We start from the raw sequence: 22333 nt of genomic DNA on the forward strand, positions 1-22333 counted from the left end.
CTGCCTTGAGGCTACTAATTTCTTCTGAAATGTGGTCTTTTTGTCCCTTCTTCAATACGTTTAATTATTTAAGAAGGCATGAACTATGATACTTACATTTTATATATCACCTCTTGATTATTCAGGAGCTGATTAATTCATGGATTGCCCAAGTCATGTCCTTCTTCCTACCCCCATTTTGTTTTATCATTCCACTTCTTATTAGCCTTTTTTAAAAAAGTAAAAATGGACAGTCGGAATGAGAAATGATCCTGGTTACAAATTATGAATTCCGATGGAAGATTTGGTTGAAGGAAGGTAAAATTATTTCCCAAAGTAAGAATTTCTTTAATTCATCAGGCATATCGATTCTCTCCGAGCTCGGTGAAGGCAGGAGTTGTACTCATTCACTACTAACCTCCAGGGCTCAGCAAGGTGCCTGGCACAGGGTAGCTTAATACAAAATATTGCTAAATGAATGAGTAATATAATAAGGGTAAATAAACTTTCTTCTAGGTGGGGCATTGATTTATAAGAAACTAATAAAATTCAAGATAACTTATTTTACGGTTGCATGTCTATTGATAACACAGAATAAGAATGTTTAAAGGCTGTGTTAAAAATTAACAAGAGAGGATATATAGTTCTAATTAAAGAAACAAAAAAATTATATATTTTTGTTTATTATATTATCTGATTGCTAGAAAAAGAGATAGAGAGACACAGGTTTCCAAGATAGGGGTTGGTCCAAGAAAACTCCTCCTGTTATATTAGGTATTAATTACACATAATCACCCTTAACACACTAGCAATTGAGCACTTAGCACGTGTCCAGTACAATATGAAGCAATTTGAATACCTATCTCCTTTGTCTTCACCATGGCTTAGTATCTTATTGGATAGGGCTGGGTTGTAGCTCAGTGGTAGAGTGCTTGCCTTGTATGTTTGAGGCCCTGGGTTCGATCCTCAGCACCACATAAGGATAAATAAATAAAAATAAAGATAGTGTGTCCATCTACAACTAAAAAATATATTTTAATAAAAGAAAATATCTTATTGGATAGTCATCAGAAAGTTACCACCTCAGCTGGGCACGGTGGTGCACACCTGAAATCCCAATGGCTCAGGAGGCTGAGGCAGGATGATCGCGAGTTCAAAGCCAGCTTCAGCAAAAGTGAAGCGCTAAGCAACTCGGTGAGACCCTGTCTCTAAATAAAATACAAAATAGGGCTGAGAGTATGGCTGAGTGGTCAAGTGCCCCTGAGTTCAAGCCTTGGTGCCCCCAACTCCCCCAAAAAGAAAGTTTATCACGTTCCTTGAAAACTCCTTTAGCTACCCTGATTTTTGAACCAAGAATGAACTTGTCTTCTTTTTACTTCTTAGCTTTTAAATTAAAGATTTATTTTCCTATGAAATGTTAGAGGTGTTTGAAAGATTGACTTAGATTTTAGATATGCCCTTGGAAACTTTGAGATATCTGTTATTTCACTAGCACTTGCCTTTTTGAAGTTAATGAATTGTCTGGAAAGAAAACTTTTATAATGAGACTTGCCATACTTTTCAAAGTCTTCCTAACTCACGGAAGCATATGGTTTGCACGTAGGGAAGCAGCAGGGTAAAGGACAGGTTCTCTAGACCTGTTCTGTGGCTCTGGTGCTGTCCTGTGACATGGAGCAATGACTGATGGGAATTAGAAGAGTGATTCCCTGATGCAGCCAGGTCTTCCCAGAATAGGGGAGCAAGGTTAAAACATCTGGAAGAACTGGAATTATGGCCCATCTTATTTGGAGGGGTTGAAGGAAAATGGCTAGCTAACTCCCTTCTCTCCCTTCTTTCATACTTTGCTGTATCTTGGAGGGAAGGATAAGGATAACAGGTTACTGATAGAAAAAAATATATATATATATTTTAAAAAAACAAGTGTAATTATGGAAAACATTATGGAAGTTCCTCAAAAATTTAAAAATATAACCACCATATGATCCAGTAATCCCATAGTGGGTAAGCATCCAAAGGAAATGAAGTCAGTATGTTGAAGAGACATCTGCAAGCCCATGTTCACAGCAGCACCACTCACAATAGCCAAGAAATGAACCCAAGTGTCCACAGGATGACTACAGTTCCTAACAATGTATTGTGTTCTTGAAAATCTCTAAGAGCATAGATTTTAAGTGACTTCACCACACGCCCAAAATAAGAAAGTGAAGTAATGCATATGTTAATTAGCTCAGTTTAGAAATTCCACAATGGATACATATTTCAAAAACATCATGTTGTGCATGAAAAATATAGACGGTTTTAAAATTTCAATTAAAAACAGAAACAAGGCTGTTGTTTGTACAACCAGTTAGTGGTGCATTGGGGGGAATTGCACTGCTTCTCCGAGTTGTTAGGCAGAAGCCAGGAAGAACCAGGACTGAGGCTCAATGATGTTGTCAGCCCCTTGGGACTATTCAGTCAACAAATAATTATTGTGGCTTAATGAAAGGGAAATGAACACAGGGACCTCGGCTGCAATTGTAAAAGATCAAACTCGAGACATCATAGAGAAATTCCATAGTGGGAAGAAAAAGTCACATTACTACAACTTCAGATGAAATTTAGTGTTTATAAGAAACTGGAATATTCATTGGGGACACAGCTCTGATAAGGGTACTGAACATGGGTAAGTATTTTCTTTCTTTCTTTGGGGGGTGGTGTACTGGGGATTGAACTCAGGGGCACTCAACCACTGAGCCAGCTCTATTTTGTATTTTATTTAGAGACAGAGTCTCATTGAGTTGCTTAGCGCCTTGCTTTTTGCTGAGACTGGCTTTGAACTCATGATCCTCCTGCCTCAGCCTCCCAGATAAGTATTTTCTCTGAAGCATATATAGCATTCTACTCTGTGGTTTTTCTACACGTCTTATCTGTCGCATAACACCAAGATGGCTTGAAGGAAGGGATCCGATTCTTGTATCTGCCAAAACCCTGAGCACACAGCTGTGCACGCAGTAGGGAGGCATAGAATTTGCTTACTGAATTGATTGATGTAGCTCTCAAGGTTAAGGTCCTTGAATTAATCACTTCTGAGTGTAGTTAATGTTTATTATTTTCATTAGTTCTCTTACCTAAGAGCTTCCATCCATCCATAAGATCCCTGCCTATTTCATTTCATTGAACACTGACTATGTGCTAGGCACTGTAAATACACAGATGAAAATGAGAAAGTTCTCTCCTTTAGGTGTCTGCCATCTAATGCAAGAGGAGAAATATTAAAAAGAATTATTGATAAGAATATATCATAATGTATGCAGAATGTCTACTGCTTAATTGAATAACATTGTGATAGTTCTTGGGTTGACTTTTTTTAAAAATTTGATCTGGTGAGCAAAATGTCTTTCAGAAACAGGTTAATTTTAATGACAGATTATCAAGTGCTCTTATATATATTCTTAAGAATCTGTCCTCAGACTAGATAGCTCCAGCATCTCCTTTGGGACTGGATTATGCTTTGGTCTGCAACATAGCACCAGATAAGGGACTTGCTGTGGCTCAGAAAGGGGATGCCTATGTCTGATTTTTACCATGAGTTTTGGTATCAGATGAGAAAAGGAGCTTTAGAGGAAAAGGAAGGGGAGGAGGAATTATTGGGGGTATGCAAAGGTATTTCAGATCTGAATGAGAACTGCAGGAGACCCATAGGTCTGGGGACCTTGGGAGCAAGAACCATGCCTGATGCCCCCAGGATTCTGAGTGTCATCTTCATTCTTTCAGGTTCCTCCATGAATCAAGGGACAGGGCTGCTGGTAGCTGTGAACCCTTACCAATGAAGATCTACAAAGGAAGAGCTTTCCTTCTTAGATTCAAAGAAAGAATACTCAGATTAAAAGAATCCTAAGTCACAGGGAACCCCTAGAATAATCTCCAGATGCCAAAGGGTTACTTTGATTGGCAAGCCCACAGGATCTGATGACTGGAACATTCTCCAAAGGAGAAGTATTCTTCCCTAAAAAAGGAATAAAGGTTCTGTGGAGGCCTAAACATCAGATCCTGCCACGGAACCCTGAGCAAGGAGCCCACCAAGGCAAAGCTGCTCTCCAGGAGAGCTCCCAGCTGTGGAAGTGCTCAGCCTTTTCACTCATGGACAGCACACAGAGTAACTATAACCCCAGCACACGTCAAAAGGTACTGAGTCCATGACCTCTTATGGGTATAAGCATTCTATAAACAACATGGGAAGAGGGTTTGCATAGTCACATGCGTATAGTCATGTTTCCTTGGTTGGCAAAATCAAATGCCAGTGGTATTGAATAATATCATTTAAACTGGCAATAGACTCTGATCTTGACTGTCCCATGTTCCTCCAGAGAGGCCCCATCTGAGGGTCTTGCCTGCCTTCATGAATGAAAGGAGCTTACTGCACATGCCTCTACACACACACACACACACACACACAATCACACTTCCATGTCTATCTCATGCTTAAGTCTCCCCTACTGTAGAGATCTATTTTGTAAGAAATTATTATTGTTATGTTACCAGGGATTGAACTCAGGGGCACTCAAACACTAAGCCATATCCCCAGCCCTATTTTGTATTTTTAATTAGAGTCAGGGTCTCATTGAGTTGCTTAGTTTCTCGCCATTGCTGAAGCTGGCTTTGAACTCATGATCCTCCTGCCTCAGACACCTGAGCTGCTGGAGTAACAGATGTGCACCACTCTTTTTTGTAAGAAATTATTTTAAGCATCTCTGAACAGCTAAGAGAGAGGTTCTCATAAATATTACTTCCTTTAATTGTACTTAACCCCACGTCTTCTTGGTAATAGAAAGAACATACGCTTTGGGGATCCTGGGTCAGGTGATTTTTGTTTCTATTTGTAAGCAGACCTCCCAAGAATCCTACTATTGTAGAACATGTAAATTGCAGATAAAACATATTTTTAATTTATTGCTGGGCTCACACAGTTAAAGGAAATCTCCAAGAAGCACCACACCCACAGAAAAGTAAAACAAAATTAGATCTAGCAGCAGTGAGTGGTAAATCAATGGGAAAGAGGAGCCAAAATCACTCCGAAGAGTGTGATTAACCCTTGAGCTGACAGCAACACCCAACCCCAGAATCCTACAGTAAGCCAGGACCCTTGGAAAGAGCTAGAGTGTTTCCAGCATAGCAGGATCCCTGGCCCTCACTAGAGGTGGATACAAACCCTCTCTGGTAAAAATTATCTTCAATTTAGGCCTGTATAACTCCCACATTTCAAGATCAAACAAACATAAGGTGTCAAATCACTCCAAAAAAAAGCAGTAAAAAAAGCCAACTAAGAACATGTTTAACCCCCAAGTAATGAAGATATTAGAATCACCAAATATAGAATGTAACGATTGAGAAATGTTTAAAGAAAAAAAAACCTGCAGGAAATCACAATAAGTGAATAAGCAATAAGATACTATCAGAAATTATTAAAAATATCTGGGAAAAAATGACCACATGACACTCCTAGAAATGAAAAACAATTTTTAAAATAAAAACTCAGTAGTTTAGATGCAATTGAAGAAAGAATCAGGAAACTGGAAGATACAGCTGGAAAATTATTCTGAATGTGGCAGCATAGAGAGACAGGAGATGAAATAATATGAGAAAGGTTAAGATATTTGGAAGCTGAAATGAGAAATCCTGACATGACTGAGTATAATCCCAGAAGAGAGTAAAGGAAGGGAAGAAATTTAAAAAGATGATGACTTGAGAACTATTCAGATCTGATGAGAGACATGAATCCTCAGATGCAGAAAGTACAAGCTGAGTTGAGAGAGAGAGAGAGAGAGAGATTCATATCTACACATATGGGAATAAATAGAAAAATGTAAAAAAAAATGAAAAAAGAGACAAGAAATGGATCATCTATAAAGGAATGCCATTACCAGTTATAGGCACATCAAAAGCAACAACATCAGCCAGAGGACAGTAGGTAACTGTCAACATAAAATTTTGAAGACAGCAAAATGATCTTTCAAGAATGGAGATATAATAGATATTTTTTTTGATTTAAGAAAAACTGAGAGTTTACTATCATCCAGCATTCAGTAAAATAACATCCAAAGAAGAAGAAAAAACAAGTTTACAGAAGGTATTTCTGAACTACAGGAACGAATGATGAACAAATAAATGGTAAAAAATGATGTAAATATAAAATAGTCTTTTTTATAATATCTTTATAACTTTGTTTTATTTATTTATTTTTATGTGGTGTTGAGGATCAAACCCAGATCCTTGCACTTGCTAGGCGAGTGCTCTACCTCTGAGCCACATCCCCAGCCCTAAAACAGAGTCTTTATATAATAGAAATAATAATAACATCAACAATAACCATAACTAGTAGGGTTAACAAAGGGAAGGATCTTAAAATTCCGTACATATGCCAAAAGAAGTATCCAGAGTTAAAATGTACTAAAGTCCTTGCTTGTAATATTGTAGAAGGGGGTGAAGATAATTTTAGAGTTTTAAAAGTTAAAGTGTTATCATAAAAGTTCAAAGTAAACCACAAAAAGAACAGATGTAGAGGGCATAAACCCCAAATCAATACTGGCAAAAAATCAGACTTAAAAAAACAAGAACTTTCCTCAAAAAAAAAAAGCCCTTCAATTAACTTTTAAAAAGTAAGAAAGGAAAAGAAACAATAAAAAATGTGGATTGGAAAAATAATAATAAAAACTTTAACATAGCCAAGTTCTCATTAAACGGAAGCTGACCAAACTCAGCAAAAGGAAAGACGTGATCAAACCGTTGAAAAAATTCCAACCACATGTAGGCGGCACATAAAAAAAATTCACTTTGAAAAGCTCAATGTGAATGTCGGCAGAAAGACGGACTTGGTAGGCTGCCAGCTTTCTGTCACTAGAACAAATACCTGAGATGATCGACTTATAGGAGGAAAGGTTTATTCGGGCTCACAGTTTTGGAGGTTCCAGTCCGTGATTGGTCAGCCTGTCACTTCTGGGCCTGGGGTGACCAGCCTGTCACAGTGGAAGCACACAAATGGGGACATTCACCCCATAGCCAGGACAGACTCCTGAAGCTTCCACCACCTCCCCAGAGTGCCCAACTGGGGACCGGACCCCTAACACGTGGGCTTGTGGGGAACGTTTTAAATCCAAACTATCGAACCTGGCAAATACTAACCCCAAAGGCCAAACCACTCTAATAATAGTGGACAAAGCATATTTAGGGATGGGTGAGGTTGCTGCATAATGATACTAGATCCACCCACCAGGGAAACACAAAAATGGTGACGTTGCTCCAAACAAATTAGCCTTGAAATACGTAACACAAAAATCGACAGAATCAACAGGAAGAAATGGATCATCATAGTGAGAAGATTACAAAAAAAGCTTCTCAGTTATTAAAAAGCCAAAGAGGGGGGAAAAAAGTAATAAAGATCATGATTGGAACAGCACAAAAACAATTAATTGAATGGGCGTGTTCAGAATAGTATTTCCACCATTTACCATCTCAAGGACTCTCAACAGATTTCTGAGTCTCAGTTTCCTCATCTGCAAAGTAGGGACAGCAAAACAATGTTGTTGTTTTTTTTTTAATCTACGCTAAGGCATCGTTGGTGATGAAATTCAGCATATTTTACACACCTCTAAGAAAGGAAACTGCCAACTTAATACAAACTGCCAAGTGGAAGTCACATCTCACTTTAAAGATATTAAAATGTAAAAATATTTGCAATCTAGGATCAATGAAATGTAGCTTATCCTGGGGACTGCCGCGATGGTTAAAATGAGACGTACGTAAAATGCCTGACACCTGTTACTTCTGCTCTCTACCCCTTTAAACCTTGAGTCCACAAAGGTGAACATCACCCAGGGAGATCAGGGCAAATCTTGGAAGCAGAAATGTTTGCTTTCAGCTTCTTCATATCCTTTTGCGTTTTTTTCTAGATACTTGTACCTCAAAAACAACCTCTTCCTCAGAGGGAAAAATTAAGACAGAGCCATAGCATCCTTGTAAGAAAGTGGGAAAACCACCTGCTCTCAGGTCAGCAGGAGTGTGGAGGAGAAGAGAAAAGCACAGGAGAGGGAGGCTGGGGTCAGACCCGCCTGGAGCCAAGGTGATTCTGGGAGTGGAAGCTGAGTAGGTTCCGAAGGGCAGAAGCAGGAGGCCCAGGGGCAGGGCTGTGGAGGGCTGGCTTCAGCACTCCCCTGCTTGGGCCAGGACTCTGAGGCCTGCAGCTTGGATCCCGGATCCCGTGAGACCAAGAAGGCCTCTTCCAGCCCAACACTCAAAAAATGGGGAGAAGAGAGGCTTTGAGGGGAGTGGTGGGAGACAGCACACACATCTACTCTCTGAATGGATGAAAAATTCAGATTACTAAAAGTAGCTTTGCCGTTTTCAGCAGAGGCAATTTTAGTGTCTTAATTATATTACTATTTTTGAATGGCTTTTTATAAAAACTCTTCCCTTTTTTCAATGAAAATCAGGGTTTTTTTTTTTTGTTGTTGTTGTTAAAATGCCTTTTAAAAAAATGACCGTAAAAACAAACAAATGACAACAAATAAGCCTAATACAATCTTTAACCTAGAGAGGCCTTTGTCCCTTGGTAAACATTCTTGAGCTACCTGTCCTTCTCAGGTCATCCAAATACCCTCTTCCAGGTCTTTGTGATGCAGTTCTGGACTATCTGTGACCTCTGATCTCTGACCTCTGACCTCAAAGAATGCCTGCATCTCTGGGGTGGCATGGGTCAGTTAGGACCTCACCCAGTTTGGTTGTATTTGTCCTACCAAGGACAATGAGATCTTTAAAAGCTCTGAATTCCCTCTCCCCAGCTCCAACCACCCATAGAACTGGATGTCAAATTGAGTTGCAGGGTAAATTAATTTGGAGGGTCAGCAATGAACAAAGTGTGCTTTTAGGAATCCTTTTCAAATCTGCACATGTTCCTATAGCAGGGGGTTGACACTGACTTTAAAAAATACATTTGTTGGTGAAGTGCATTTTATCATTGTGAAATTATAAAAATAATGCTGTTAAAAGTCTCTGAGGTAACGGTCGTCACCTTTCTGAAAAATGACACCAAAACCTTCACCTTTCACCTATTATATTTGTTTCCTACGGTGGCGATGAAAAATCACCACAAACTGAATGGCTTAAAACAGTACAAATTGATTATCTTGCAGTTCTCTGTGTTAGGAGGCTGACATTGGTCACACTGGACTGAAACCAATTTTGGCAGGGCTGCGTTCCCTTTTGGAGACTCTGGGGGTAAATCTCCTCCTTACCTCTGCCAGCCTCTAGAGGCCCCCACATTCCCCCACACTCAGCTCCTCTCTCCATCTTCCCTGCCACGAAGGGAGAGGTGAGTCCTCACAAGGAATCTCCCTCACCTCCTCTTCTGTCTCTCTTTTTCCACTTTTAAGGACCCTGTGATTACCCAGGGCCCACTCAGATAATCCAGGATAAACTCCGCCTCTCAGAGTCATTAACTTGATTATTATCTACTAAGTCTCCTCTGCCAAGTAAAATGACATATTCCTGGGTTCTAGGAACTAGGAGGTGGGTGTCTTTGGGCAGCCATTATTCTACTTACCAGACCTGGGGTAATGAAGACACGGGGCCTCGGACCTGGGAGCTGGCCAGGGAAATCTAATTTAGGGGAAGAAGACAGAGGCAGCATTTTTGGCCCTTGCTTAGGACTGACCAGGGCTGGGGAGAAAGAGGTATCCCAGCAGCAACGAGACATCTCTGGTAAGCCCGCCCTGCACTGCTGAGTGACCTTTTTAGGGACGTTTTAAGAATGGGTTAATAAGCCTTGGCTTCTGTTCCAACTTTTGTCTTGTTAGTATTCAAACTCAGGGGCAGTCTATGCTGAACCACAGCAGAAGAATTGGTACCTGCAATCTTTTTTTCCATGATACCGATGACAATGAATCTCAGGGTTAAGGGTGACCCATTTAAGAAACATATTTTTGCAGAGGAGGCTTTAGAGGAAGTCCTTTCTGCAGTTTGAATTAGAAAAGTATTGAAGTTCCTGGATTCAGTTTTTAACATCAGCAGCTTCTTTTGCAGATGGAGAATAGCCTCTTCTTTTCCTTCTTGGCACTGTTAAATCTAAATTGATAAAGTTCAGACCCTGGAACATATGTAGCTGGTACACACAGTAGGTGCTGAAACAGCCATTGAATCAAATAATCCCCAAACCGATCTTTTATTTTTAGTCTCTGAATCAATAGAAAAAGATTGAAATTGAAAACAATTTGGTGATACCCTATTAAGACTGAAAACATACATATCCTTGATCCAGCATTTCCACTTATTGGTCTCTATCCTAGAGGAAAATTGGTGTGTATGTGTGTGTGCAAGGCTGTGCAATCAGTGCAGCATTGTTTGCAGTGGTCACAGAGTAGAAACCGCTTACATGCCACTCACTTGAGAAACAGCAAAATATATACAGTATATCCACACTGAGCAATGGCAAAAAAAAAAAAAAAGCTTGATCAATTTGCTTGGACATATTAAACAGTGAGAAACAAATGAAATAATATGTATCAGTGTGATTCCTCCAAAAAATTACATATCTTGTTATATATATGTACTATATATGAATATCATGGAAATTTATGTAACAGAATCCCTCTCTCTCTCTCTATCTATTTCTGGAACCATAAATACCAAACTGAAAATAATTATTCTTCCAAGAGGGGTCTGGGATGGAATTGGAGTAGGGGTCCCAGGATGGGAAAGGTAGATTTTTACCTCCATCTATATTGTGTGAGATATATATACTTTTGCAGTAAGTTCTGTATTGAAGTGTAATTAAAAGTAAAATAGATTTTTAAGTTAAAAAGAAGAAAAACATAGTAATGTAACATTTTAAGATAATGTCAAAATTGATGATCAAATCTATTCTTTCTTTTATAAAACAACAGAATTAAAAGTTCAAAAATATTTATTCCCATTTGTTAAAAGCATATGTATGTATATACATAGTATACCTAAATAGATTTGTATACATATTTACACCTATATATATACCTATATGTATATATAGGTGTAAATATATAGATAGGTATATATATATATATATATATATATATATATATATATATATATGCCTATCTAGACATCATATGTATGCGAGAGAATATATACCACATGTGTCTATAGTTATGATAACATGTACAAATGCTGTCTTAGTTAAATCATAGATAAATGTCCTGTTCTTTAACATTGTTCTTATTATTTTAATGGCAAAATATCTCCCTATATGATCATGATTAATCTGGTAATTGAATACAGTTTGCCTTTTAAACAATTCAATTAACTTTAGTAAATTAAAAAAGTTTCCTGACATAGTTGCAAAATTAGGAAGGGGGGAAAAAAAAAAAAGCCCTGCTTCACAATATGTAACATCCCTTTAAATGAAACCCTTCCAAGTGTGAAGAATGCGTTAAGGTTTTATCAAATGAATGCTCTTTGTGTAGAAAAACCGATCTAAACCGTGATTTAAACTTTACAACCACGACCCTCTTTCCATTTGAGCAGACGCCTGGTGGAGACTGAGAGGGCAGGGGGGTTATCTCAGACCTCCGGGGATATCCCGGGAAACCAAGCTGCTCTGTAGGAATTGTCCAAAATTGACACCAACAGGAATTCCTTTCCAGACTCGGTGAGACCGTGAGGCTGCAGATTGGGTGTTGAGTTCCACTGAGAGAAAGGGAGGCCACTGGGCTTTCCATTTACCCGGGGAACCGTTCCTGAAGATCCTCAGTGGTTTGTGCGTGCGTGGCCGTCTCTGGGGGTGATCAAATCCAACCCTCACCCCGCGGGGAGGCTGCTGCACACAGACCGCAATCATGCACCTGCCGCTTAACAGATAAGCCCTCCAAATGCGGAGGCACTCGCCCAGCTGTGGTGGAGGAGCGGAGAGAGCCGGCCCCTTCCCTCCCCCTTCCCCGCAGAACAAAGGGCGGTCATTTTCTGCTCCTCCCAGAGTCAGAGGCACGAACACGCCTTCCATCACAATTAACTCAGGAATCCGAAACACAACACAAACCCACCGCAACATGCTCAAAATCAATGCCGTCAATATCCAGAACGAGAATACCAAAAAAAAAAAAAAAAAAAAAAAAAAAAAGCAAAACAAAACAAACCTATTCAAAGAGTAAATACTCAAAGCAACAGGGCTTGAGTCAGACACACTGACTCAAGGTCAACCAATCCAAGACAAGTTCAAGTACTGGCCGCCTTATAGACTGAAGAGCTGGCCATTATCCCAGGGGTTGCAAAGGTAAGTGACTTCAGGGGGCCAGGTAATGGAAAGATCCATAAGATAATAGAAGGTGGGCCTGTCATGAGCAAGACAGCAGGTGCTCCAGAGAAAGGCATTCAAATTCAATTTTTTTTTTTTTAAATTTCAACTCCTGCTACATGATTCTTAAACAGAATCTACAATCAGAGAAAGACACAGGGTTAAATATGGGTGTAGGGTGAAAGAAACAAGAATGAGAGTCAAAATCGGAAATGTTGCCAAGGAGTCCATGTGGGCTGAAAGGCAGGGCAGCGATCCTAGCTGTCATTATTTGAAAGGATGGTGACCACTTGGTTTTTATCTTCAAAGGCAATAGCAAAACAAAAGCTAAAAGAAATGGCCGATTAAGTTCTAATATGAGGGATTCAGATGAGTCAAATCAGTTTTTGACATAAGTAACTATTGAGCTGGATTGCAAAATGATTGCACACATTTCCTTGGATGGCTCCCTGTAAATGGAGCTTCCTAATACTTTAGGTGTGGCCTTATTGGAAGGCAAGGGGGTGGGACAAATGACCTCCCAAGGTCCTGATTTAAATATGTCTGTAGAGTCAACTCTTGGTTATCCAGCCCCAAGGAGGAGACAGTGACAAATCATCCTAAGCTGGAGATAATAAAAAGTTATATTTGCCTTTGGAATGTATTTTGGTACTTAAATTAGAACGTGTCTGTCTGATGCTCTGAGAATTCACAATGCTTCCCAACAGCCACAAAGAAACCCTGACCTGGGGCTGGGAGGCTGCCTGATTCCGCCATCCTGTCCTCCGCGTAACTCTTATCCTTTGCCGAGGACGAGCAACAACGAATGCCATCTTTCAGAATAACAGCCAGCAGCTCAAGCTTCCTCAGACAGAGGCTGCCTGTCACAAGCCCTTCCCTGGGAGAAAAGACTGGGGTCTTTCTCCAGGTCTCACCCACAATCAAGTGCTGCTTGATCTGGTTCTTATTCCCAGAGGACTACTCCAAAGTCCCACAGGACCCACAGGAAGCAGCAAGCTAGACAAGGGTTAGGTATCTACTCTAAGTTCGGTACAAATGATGATCTAGCTTCTCCGCCTCAGAGGACACAAAAGCCAATGTCTTGAGTGCCTTGGAAGAGGAAGAGAAAAGGACTTCATTGAAGAGGAAGATGAAACGCACGCCCAGTGCTTGGAAAGAAAGAAACTGCAGGAAATGTGGGAGCAAGCCCCTGATGGAGACCCACACTTGAAGTCACGTTTGCTCTGCGACTGACCTCAGCAAATGGTTTCGGGTGGGGGGCGCGTGAATAGCGCATCATCTTTGACCTGGAAAGGACAGGGAGACACTAAACATTCTGTGGTCAAATGGTTCTGCTTCTTCCCCAAGAGACCTAGGCCAGGACCAGCCTGGGGACAAGACCTTCTCTGATAGATCGGTTCTTTGCAGCTGAAAGATGAATCATGAGGAGGGTGGTGCAGCCAGAGAGATGCCAGGGAGAGGGGCAGGATGGTGAGGAAATGAGACAAGTCAGCTTCCAGAGGCTATTGCTCTTCTGTAGGGGGCAGGTTCAGCTCTCCAGGCCTTTTCTGCACTTCCCTCTGCAGCCCCTGGAGAAAAGTGAGCAACTGAGCAAGAAAAATGCTCAGGTCTCCTGACGTGGCTGGGGAGAGGGAGCACCAGGTTGTGTGAACCAGAGCTGGCTTCGTGGCATGGGTGGACACAAGTTACTGAAATCGGAGATGCCTGTGGAGACAGTGAGAGACTTTTCACGTGCTGGGCCCTGTAGCTCCTTCCAGGTGTTCCAGAGGAAAGGCAACGAGGGTGAGGAGGCCTGTTCCCATCTAAGGTCTTGTTTTTTCCATATTAATTTATGGGAATACAAGGTCCTACCATCAACCAGGATGAAAGGATCGTATGTTCAGAGTAGTAGCTGGGGGCTGGGGGTGGGCATGCATGGGAGGGGAGGGATGGTTGATTGCCTGCTGTTCTCTGTCTTCTGTCCCCAGGGTCTACCAGGGGGAGGCTGAGGTCACACAGCAGGAGACAGGGCCCACGAGAACATTTCAGAAGGACATCAAAGTCCTTTAACTGGAGACTTTGGCATAGTGGAACATGGCTTTGGAAGTCTGGCTGGGCACAGACTTGGCCAGAAGGGCTTCTCCTTGATTCCGAGAGTGATCGGGCAGTCACAGGGCAGAGCACAGGACAACTGCGCAGCCCACAACTCTGCTCAGCTCACCTCGGGTGAAAAGGGTCGCTACCATCATCATTCCTAGTTCCTCTTTTCCTGTCACAATCTGCTTTTTAGTTTTTCCATCTGGAAAACCAGAACTGAACTGTCCAATCTAAATGTGGCTATTTAACTAAAATTAAATCAGATTAATAATTCAGTTATTTGATGGCACGAGCCATATTTCAAGTGGTTAACAGCAATATGTGGCTAATGGACACCAAGCGGGGTGGTCCCAATGGAGAATGGTTAGGTCTTCATGGGAAGTTCTATAGGATGGCACACTTCTTAGGTCTACAATCTAGTACTGCTCCTCTTCACCGTATAGAAGAAATGGATAGTAAAATAAGAAATACACTTTATAAAGTATCTGTCCTCTCCATTATCACTACTGATCCTTGTGATTGCCCTGTGAGGTATGTAGGTAGATTTCAATATGCTCATCTTATAGGTGAACAAAGTGGGTCTGTGGAGTTAAATGAATTCACAACTATTGGGTTAAGTATGGTTAAAATTAAAACTGGGTCTTCCGCAGGGCAGGGTTTTGCAAGTTAGTAATCCCAGCAACTTGAGAGGCTGAAGCAGGAAGACCACAAGTTTGAGGCCAGCCTCAGCAACTCAGTGAGGCCCTGTCTCAAAATAAAATTTAAAAAGGGCTGGGGATGTAGCTCAGTAGTAGAGTGCCTCCGGGTTCAATTCCTAGTACTTAAATAAATAAATAAGATTTAAAAAAAATAAAACCAGGTCTTCCATTTCCAAGGTCATGCTTTTTACTGTTACCTGCAACTGCTACAAATAATGTTACCTGCTGGTACTTTGTTCAGTCCCTCCATAAAACTCAGACCTCCCAGAATGAGGCCGAGAGGCCCCTGTAGTGCTTTTATTGATTGACTGATTTTTGAAGTGATAACTAAGCTTGGTACAGTGCAGCTTGATACCTCAAGATTTAGGCAGCCTTAAGGTTCAAGTCCTGACTCGTCCCACTTACTATTTATTTACTTAACAAGAGAGCAAGCTGCTTACTATCTCTGAACCTCAATTTCCTCTTCTCTAAATGGGGATGACAGTGTTGTCAGGACGATGGAATAAAGCAATGCATGCAAAATAAGGTGATGGACAGGACCTGACACATAGTAGTGTTCGATAAATAATAATTACCAATGGGGATTGGCAGAATTGACAAAGCACTGCCATGTGCAATAGGCTTTTGAAATTTCAGGACAGGTCATTACAGCCACCTCCCCCCAGTTTTTATAGAACATGCATTTGAATCAGTGAATAAGGCACTGACTCAAGATCATACAACTAGAAAGTTGTACACCTAGGGCTCTCTCTCAAGCTATTTGAACTCCAAGTCTATGTGTTTCTTAATATAAGGTTGCTTTTTCTTGAGAGAAGAGAGCAGTGGACCCCAAGGCATGGTGAAAGGAGATTTAACAACACCTCTTGATTTCCATCTTCTCCTCTTTGAAATGAGCAACTGTTTTCTCGGTTTTATGCAAATTACATAGTGCAAAGCAGGCTGAGCATCTCCTCATACCTGGCTGCCATCTTTAAGCCCCTCCTATGTATATCTCCTACAGCCCCCCTGGGAAGCAGGTAATTCCTGTATGAGCCATAAATATAGTGGGAAGAATCTTGAAGCCCCAGAAAACCCTTGCATCAAACAGCCTCCATCCACACTGCCGTCCTTCCCAACTTCCTGCTGTGGCAAAAGGCAAAGCCACAGCAACCCCCACCCAGGCCAACCCAGCCAGGCTGTGGCTGAGTTGCGGAGGATCACAGGGCGATGACTGAGAATGTGTGTTGTCACAAGTCACTGGGTTTGGGAGTTATTTGTCGCACAACCATATCACAGCAAAACCCAGCTAATATATCTGTCACACTTTGGGTGGGAGGCACTTACCCCGCCACAACAATCTCGAAGTCCCCATCGTGGTCCACATCAGTGACGGCCACACCATAGTTGAGCTGAGTGGGGTTGCTGTCATAGTCAGGGGGCAGAACTGAGTTGGTGACTGCAGTGAACATGGGTTCAGCCCTCTGGGACCCCTCAGTGGGGGGCAGAAACCACAGCAGTAGCGGGAACAGTAACATCCTGGACACCTGAAACCAAAAGTCATGAACATTACTGGAAGATCCTGAAGCTGAAGTATCCCAGGGAAACCCAGTCCCAGGTCAGCCCAGAAGTGCCTTTCTCTGTTGCGGATATAGCTCAGTGGTAGGGCTCCTGCCTAGCATGTGTGAGGCCCTGGATTCAATCCCTTGCACCACACAACACACACACACACACACACACTAAGAAGTGCCTTCTTCCCTCTCATGCCACACTATTCCACAAGCCTTTACAGACCTTTCTCTACATTGCAACCTGCCTCATCACTGTGGAGCATCTTGTCCTGATCTGCTTTCTCTTTCCATAGCGCCTATCACCGTAAAACACACAATATAATGTACTTACTCATTAAACTTATTTACTATCTTCCTCTGCTACAATATAAGCGCCAGTTGAGCAAGGAACTTTGTGTGTTTCATTCACTGAAGGACACCAAGCCAAGGGCAGGGTACACAGTAGGCACCCAGTATGTATTTGAGGAAGGAAGGAAGGAAATATACACAGGCATCTTCCACATTCTGGGAGAAATATTGAAAAAAAAATGCAGAAAATAACCACTCTCAAAGAGTGCAGAGGTGAGGCTAAGACCCCTTGAGCATCCAGGCCTAGAACAGCAGAGGCAGTGGGCTGTCTTCCTGTGGGATGTTGGGACGTACTCCAAAAGTAGCCTGAGGGGAATCTGTGACTTGCAAGTTCCCTGAGCCAAGATCCCTCCTAAAGGCAGCTGGCCTCCAGACCAAGAAGCAGCCAGTCAGGGGATGCATTCCAGCAAGGTCTGGCGGGTAGCACATCATTCACTTGGAGAAATTAAACCATTGCGTGCGTGTTTTATTATAAATTAATTATGTATAATGCATTGTATAATTCATTATTATATCTCTAACATAACTCAGGGTGTTGCCAAGCAGCCTGGGGCCATGGGAGCCGGTGGCACTCACCCAGGAGACAGATGAGAATGGCCAGGGAGGTGGAAGGACTCCACCCTCTCTGAGCCTGAGCAAGGGAGGCACTTGGAATGCTCCAGATGGCACCGCCCTGAGACTCTGCCTGCAGGCGTAGAATTAGACCTCAGAGTGTTCCAAAAGCTTGCTGGGACAGCTCACAGAGTCTGTGCAGGCCCAGTCCTGCCAGGCAAAGTGTATCTTCCCGCCTTCAGAAGGCAGCAAACCTCTTCCTGATGGGACTTTTGCTGCTGGTTCGACAGTACGTCTGGCGGCTGAGAACAAGGTTGGCTGAGACTAATGTCTTAATGAGGGAAAAGCAAGGAAGATCTGAAGACTGTTTCCCTACATGGAGACAGACGCTCCTGCCAGCAAATGAGCTTGCTCCAGGTCAAAGGCCCAGAGACAAAAATGAAAGGCCCAGGCGCTGCCTTCAGAGCCAAGATCGGAAGCCTCCCTGGTGCCCGGCAGGAGGAGAGGCCAGAGAGAGACCTGGGGCGGGGCTCCAAGTGCAGGGCAGAAACTGCTGGTGAGCCTTCGGGGGAAGGAGGTCTTGTGGCATGTTCATCGGGTGCATGTTGGGAGTTGCACTACCAGATCTGAGTTCATTTCAAAGAACAGAGACTTCCGAATAAGACAGCAGCTTCTACTGGACTGTCTAGTCACGAAAGGCAAATGCATCACCATAAGAGTTGTAGGACTTGGCAGGCAGTTTGATTGGATAAAGGAAACTCATAATTGGATAATGAGTGGTTGGGGGTGGGGGGAAGATAAAGAGTGTTTAATAACCTGTGTAAAGACGTGATGAAATGTAGCATGGGTTTGAGTCACTGGACTTTTCAAGGTATGACTTCTATTGAAGGGACAGCAAATGAGTTTCAACTTGAGAACCAAACCCAAGAGACTGGCAGCAGCTGGGAAGAGTTATCAGCTTGGAAGAGTTATCAGCTTACAACATCTGCAATGAGTGTGGAAGAAGAAAGTGGCATTGGGTGTGCCTTCCAGAAGCAAGTTAGTTCCTTGGAAGCATCATACCTACTATCATTTGGGTCAGTGCCACCAGGCATTGGGTCCTGTTCAAGTAATACAAGCCTGACTGTTAGAAATTTTCTAATGAAGACTGTGAGGGGCAAGAACTGTGATCCAGTCTCTTGCTTTCTATCTGTTCTCTGAAAAGTTAAGCTTTTAATGAAAGGAGCTAATTGGGGAGGAAAAAAAAACTATTCTGTGTTACTCATTTCCAGATAAATAACTAAAAGCAAGATGAAAAAGAAACAGGGCGCCTCTAGGTCAACCTCTCTTTTTCTTAGTGATCTTGAACAACACCACCTTTGGGGTCCCAGGTTTCTCCTTCAAAATGAAGGCTTGGAGATCTCTAAAGGTCCTTCCTGGTTCTAAAATTCTGTGATGGTTTAAAGGATTTTCTTTGGGAAAAAGACCTTCAGCCACCCCTGCCCCCAACACACACGCAGCTTCTTCTGTAATCTTCAAACCAACCTGCACAGTTTTCTTTTCTCAGCATATTAAACATGTTTGAATAAAATAGCTTTCCAGGAGGGTCCTACAGTGGTTCCCTCCAAAGCTCCAAGGCTCGAGAGAAACAACCAACATGAATGGGGATCCTGAATTCACTCAGAAGGCAGAACCAGTGGGGGGCCTCGCCCCTGGCAAGCGGGGGCAGGGGGAACGTGTCCTTTACATTTCCTTCTCCTGACATGCCAAAGTCAGCCCATGTACCGACCGGGGCTCCTTGGTACTTACTAGTGGAAAGTTAGCTGGTAAGGGGTGTGCTATCTTGATGGTGGATAAGGAAACAGTCCTGATGAGGAAGTTTAGGAGACGGCTGATAAGTATCAACCTCTCATCTCAGGACTCAGATGGAGGAAATCATCAAAATGCTCCTCCACCCCCTGGCTACCCGGAATGATCCAGGGACTAGAGAATCAGCACGGGAGTCTGTTAGAATGCAGAATCTTGGGCCCCACCCCAGACTTAACAGACCAGAATATGCATTTTAATAGGATGTTAGGTGAACTGAATGCACATTCAAATGAGAAAAACATTGCTCAGTCTTGGCTGTACATCAGATTCACTCGGGGAGTTTTTAAAAAATTCTCACGCCTGACAATGATTCCTTGGATAAGACCTCCAAAGCACAGTCAGTGAAAGAAAAAGTAGATAAAATAGGCTACGTCAAAATTTAAAACTTTTGGGCATCAGGGACTAGCAAAAGAATGAAGAGACAACCTATAGAATTGGGGGAAGATATTTGCAAATCATAAATCTGATTAGATATTAATATCCAGAATATATAACTAAAAAAATTCCTAAGACACAACAGAAAATGAAACTATTTGATTCAAGATGGGCTAAGGACTTGAATAGACGTCTTCCCAAAGATACACAAATAGCCAGTAAGAAAATGAAACATCACTAACTACATAGTAAATACCAACAAAACCACAGTGACATGTCGTTTCACACCCATTAAAATGGTTGTGATTAAAAAGAGAAAAAAAAAACCAATGTTGAAGAAAATGCTGGTAGGAATATAAAACGATCCAGCTGCTGTGGAAAAGAGTATGGTTGTTCCTCAAAAATTTCAAAATAGAATTACCATATGCTTTCGCAATTCCTCTTCTGAGTAAATACTCAAAACCATTGAGAAAAGATGGCTTAAGAGATATTTGTACACCCACGTTCAGGGCAGCATTATTCACAATAGTCAAAAGGTACAAGTAACCCAAGTGTCCTTGGATGGCTAAGAGGATAAACAAAATATGGCATGTACATACAATGGAATACTATTTAGCCTTAAAAAAGAAATTTGATGTGGATGAATCTTGACCTTGTACTAGTGAAGTAAGCTAGACACAAAAAGACAAATGTTGTTTAATTTTACTTCTGTGGGGTACCTAGAGTAATCAAATTTATGGGCAGAAAATAGAATGTGGTTTCCAAGAGCTGGAGAAAAGGGAGAAAGTAGAATTGGTGTTTAGTGAGTATAGGGTTTCAGTTTGGGATGATGAAAAGCTCTGACAACAGACCGTACCAGTGGCTGCACAACAGTGTGAATGTGCTTAATGCGACTGACCTGTTCACTTAAACCTGAGGAAATGGCAAATTTTACGTTTTGTATATTTTACCACAATCAAAGATGAGATGCATCTCATCCCAAGATCCTAGGACTTAATTGGCTTAAGATGCAGTCTGGGCTTGGATTTTTAAAAGTTCCCATGTGATTCTAATAGGTTGCAAAATTTCAGAAACACTATTCTATACCAGTGCTTCAGGTTCCTCAAACTTGAACGCGTTCATGAATCTCCTAGTGGTTCTTGTTAAAATGCAGATTCTGATACAATAACTTGGCTGCAGAGCCCAAGATTCTGTATTTCTAGCAAGCTCCCAGGTGGTGTAGGTGATGCTGATCCATAAACCATACATTGAGTAGTGAGATTCTTTACCACAGCTCCCAAAGTCATGAAACCAGGCTGTGTGCTACAGTGAAGGTACAAGATTGGCTCAAGAACCTTCTGCTCTGCTTCTAGAACTAAGGAATTGAAATCAGTCACTAAGCAATGCAATCCCCAGGGCCACCCAGACTCAGGTCTTGGAACACTCAAAGTAGTAGCTGTCTTTAGTCCAAGGTCAAATTACCACCATGGATTCAGAAGGACAAATGGATTCTGGTTCTAGGTTTTGTGAAGAGGTGAGAAGAGGGGAAGAGTTGAAACTGGAGGGGGTCAGCCCAAGATAGGTGATATCAGAGATAGGTGTCATCGAAAAGAGGGGCCCAGAGAAAATGGGATATGAGCAGGAACTTGTAGGCCAAGACAGGGACACATGCCAATGTGTTCCCAGAAACTGCCAAAGGAAGCGCCCTGTTACTATTTGTTGAAGTAAGGAAAGAAGGAAGGAGTCCAAATAATAATATCAATCAGCAGAAACCATTTGCAACTCATCACAGGTGTCTAGAAACTTCTTTCTCTAAATCAACGCTTCTCAAACTGAAATGTGCTTGACAATCACCTGAGGATCTTGTTCAAATGCAAGTTCGGGTGCAGTTGATCGGAATGCCTAACACACTGTCATGAGATGCTCGGGTCGCTGTCTGCAGACCTCACTTTCAGGAGCCAGGGTCTTGACAGGTTGGCTCCCAACCCCAGCTACTCAACAGAATCACCCGGGGAGCACTGAGAAATAAGCTGCTGCCTGCGCCCCTCTCCCAGAGTGTGATTTAATCGGTCTAGGGTGGGGTTTGAGCGCTGTATCTTTTTAGAAGCTTCCCAGATGATGTTAATGGGCAGTCGGGTTGAGAAGCACTGCCCCAGACTTGTGGTCCCCCCACCCCATGGGAGTGCAAGCTGCAATCTGATTCGAAGTGAAAAATGTTTTTGCTACTAAAATTCATCATCGGCTTGTTGAAGTATTTGAAGAGAATCTATTTAGCCAGAGAGTGTCAACAGAAGCGGGGGATATGAAGTTTGGGGAAGAAAGCACAGCAAGTGGATACTGCCTGAAGCAGAAGGGCAACGGGTGCCCGGAGTGACCTCGCATTTGATATGGCTGGCTCGGGAAGCCTCCTGTCACACCACTGTGAACATCTGAATCCTTTGGGAGAACAGGTAGGAAAGTTAAAAATAGAAAGGAAAAATGGGTTGAACTGAGCATTTCTGTTTTCTTGAATGCTATGCATCGAGCACCTACATGGTAGAGTACTATCAGTGGTACTCATTGGTGGGAGTAGCACCTAAATAATATGCCGAGTACTACACGGTATATAGCATGTGCTAGTACACAGCACCAGT

The 22333-nt window shown here is 42.1% G+C and overlaps 1 protein-coding gene across 7 annotated transcripts in view; it reads right to left on the reverse strand.

Moving 5' to 3' along the window:
• Positions 1-22333, reverse strand: part of Crtac1 (cartilage acidic protein 1) — a 157503-nt gene that overhangs the window by 122155 nt on the left and 13015 nt on the right. For all 7 annotated transcript variants that reach the window (XM_026394754.2, XM_026394753.2, XM_026394752.2 and 4 more), the window contains one exon: positions 16375-16574. In XM_026394754.2, the coding sequence (XP_026250539.1) occupies positions 16375-16574 (200 nt within the window). The remainder of the gene's footprint in view (positions 1-16374; positions 16575-22333) is intronic.

This window comes from Urocitellus parryii, chromosome 5, assembly GCF_045843805.1.
Source record: "Urocitellus parryii isolate mUroPar1 chromosome 5, mUroPar1.hap1, whole genome shotgun sequence".
NCBI classification, from domain to species: domain Eukaryota; kingdom Metazoa; phylum Chordata; class Mammalia; order Rodentia; family Sciuridae; genus Urocitellus; species Urocitellus parryii.